Source organism: Postia placenta, assembly GCF_002117355.1.
Source record: "Postia placenta MAD-698-R-SB12 unplaced genomic scaffold POSPLAscaffold_20, whole genome shotgun sequence".
In the NCBI taxonomy this organism is placed as follows: domain Eukaryota; kingdom Fungi; phylum Basidiomycota; class Agaricomycetes; order Polyporales; family Adustoporiaceae; genus Rhodonia; species Rhodonia placenta.
In genome coordinates, this window is record NW_020169851.1 from 756,576 (window position 1) to 759,036 (window position 2,461).

General features: G+C 59.6%; 2 protein-coding genes across 2 annotated transcripts in view; both read right to left on the minus strand.

Moving 5' to 3' along the window:
* POSPLADRAFT_1158012 (hypothetical protein) overlaps positions 1–431 on the minus strand; it is a gene marked incomplete at both ends in the record, with an annotated part of 1,263 nt that extends 832 nt beyond the window's left edge. The window contains one exon of the mRNA XM_024487266.1: positions 195–431. Coding sequence (XP_024333846.1) covers positions 195–431 — 237 coding nt within the window. The remainder of the gene's footprint in view (positions 1–194) is intronic.
* A 156-nt stretch (positions 432–587) lies between these two features.
* POSPLADRAFT_1115674 (hypothetical protein) lies at positions 588–1,649 on the minus strand (the record flags this gene model as incomplete). Its single annotated transcript, XM_024483455.1, has 5 exons — positions 588–1,046; positions 1,255–1,300; positions 1,436–1,468; positions 1,528–1,531; positions 1,589–1,649. Coding segments are annotated over 5 exons (603 nt in total), but the record flags the coding sequence as incomplete, so codon positions are not given.
* Positions 1,650–2,461: the final 812 nt, after the last annotated feature.

Sequence of the window (2,461 nt, forward strand, 5' to 3'; positions counted from 1 at the left end):
CGGTCCGCCGGACCCTTGAACAGCGCGGAGAATTCCGCAGCGGTGCGTTTTTCACGGACCGACTTGTCCGCGCAGAGCTTCGCCAGCTCTACTTGTGCTGCCGCCTCGTCGTCGAGATTTCCGAAGCGGGCCCTGAAGGCGGCGGCAAAGGCCGCTTCGTTTGCGAACGGGGTCGTGGCCCCTTGCACACCCACCTGCACCGATGCGAGCTGGGCAAAGTAGGGAGTGGCCCAGGCGCGGGCATCTCCATCGAGTAGGCTGAGTGCGACCTGCACCTTAAGCTCGATGGTGGTCAACGACGTGTTGACCAGCCAGTAGATGCGCAGCTGCGACAAGAACCTGTCGCAATCGATGATGGTTTTGCCATCGTAGCGGAGCGGGAGGAGGAGTTTCAAGGTCTCCTTGTCGGGGGCGGCTGCAGGAGATGACATTATCGGCGTCGGGGGGGACGGAGGACGCTGCGGGGGCGGAGGCGGCTGTGGTGGCCTTCCGCTGGCCGAACTTCGAGAGGAGCGAGTGCTCGAGCGGCCTCTCGGCGGAGTCGGCGCTGAAGGCGCTGAAGGAAGTTCGGCGGGGGGGTTACGTACGTCAGGGACTGCTGACGCGGGGGCGAGCGCTGTCAGCGAGGTGGACCCAGCAGAATCCTCGGACTCGGACTCCGAGACTCCTTCTTCACCTGCACCCTCCTCAGGCTCAGGCTCTGGCGCAGGGTCTGGAGGGAGATCTCCTCGTACTTGATCGGCGACAGTTTGAGGGAGGCGGGAGGTGGGGGAGACAGGGCGAGAGTGCCGCGAGGCCGATCGAGATGCGAGAGTGCTTCGGGGTCCGAGCGGGTGCTGCGCTCGTCGGATCGCCTTGTAACGAGGGTAATCTTCCTCGATTGATCGGGGTGTCCGATTTGGGCACGGCTGCTGCTCGCAACGGTAGAGGACAGTCTCAGGGCCATCTGGGATGTAGACGTCGATGAGGTCCTGGGAGTCGAATGCGTGGATCTGGCCTTGGCAGGCAGCCACGTTGGATGGGGGAAGGACGGGGAGGTGCGCGTACTAAAAATGGCCGTACTACACTAGCTTACGCTACGGCGCCCGAGAAGACCCTGAGGTTCGCAGTTCACGTGGGGCCCAGTACTGCTTTTGACTATTATGCAGCAGGAACCTAGTCCACGCGTCCGTGAGGACAAACACCGCCCACTAAAGTGCAGGTGTTGAAGAGTTTGTTCCCCGAGGGTTGGCGATGTATAGTAAAGCTATCTACGTATCGTATGTACCGTGAAGTATCGTAGGGGTGCGCACCACCCGACCTGTGGGAAAGGAAAGTGAATAAAGGGAGTCCCGAGGGGACGCCGGCAGCTTGGGGAGTTTCGACCTAATGTCGCGACTTGAGGTCAAGCGACTAGAGAAAACTTGAAGGCTGGGGGCGTCCGACTAAGTCTCACCGAAGCGATGGTGAGCTGTGCTCAAACCTAAGGCTAGGGACAAGAAAGTGTATTAGTTAGTGTAAGGTAAGTAAGAGAATACAGGAGCTTACTGACCTAGGGACAAGAGGTCGAAACTGAGGTCCCTAGGGCAGCAGAGGCCGGTTTATATACATGGGGGGATTAGGGCAGGCTGTGCGCGTTGGTCCGTGCGCAGCTGGTCCGTGCGCAGCATGCTGACGCGGCCCCGGGGGCCGGTGAGTCAGAGCGGCTGTGTCAGCGGAGCCCGAGCTGTGCCGCGCACTGCCGTCCTATCTAATCTGATCATACAGTAGATAACGACGCGTCCATATCTGGTAAGTAGTACAGAGGTTGCGGGTTCAAGCCCGCGAAAAGGAAAAATTAAAAAACGGCTAGACGCCGTGTCAACTCGTGACAGCGGCGTTGCTTGGAGGAAAGGGGATGGGATCGGGGGGCGTCTGAAGGCAGACGTCGGTAGGGGTGCGGGTAGGGGTAAGTACACGTTGGGGATGGCACGCGGGATGAATTTGTTGTGTCATGCTCGGATGCTGCGTGGTAGGAGCGGTTGAAAGCAATGGGCGACTTTCAGATTGTCGAGCTGGATGAGCTCGGTGAGGACGCGGTCGTCCTGTTGGCGTAGGAGCCGCTTGTGGTGGTCGATGGCCTCGTCGGCTGCCTTGACAGCCTCGTCGTATTCGCGGCAGGCGGAGAGATACGCCTCCAGTGCAGCGCGGTCGGTAGCATTGGTTGCCTCGGGGTTGTGGGCTTTGAGCTTGTTGAAAACGTCGGTGGGATTACTGAGAAGGAGCGTCAGCAAGGTGCTATCGCCGACGTGGGTGTGCTTAGGGGTGTAGATCGAGAGCCTTTTCCCGCCTTCGGTCGAGGGGGCGTTGAACTGGTCGAGGAACGAGAGGGTGGAAAACATGTTGGTGCGAGTAGGGATGTAGCGACTGGGTAGAGCTGCTATTGATTCAGCTCAAGTCCTTCCTGTTCTTATACTCTGCCAACACTTCGTCAGCCGTTCCA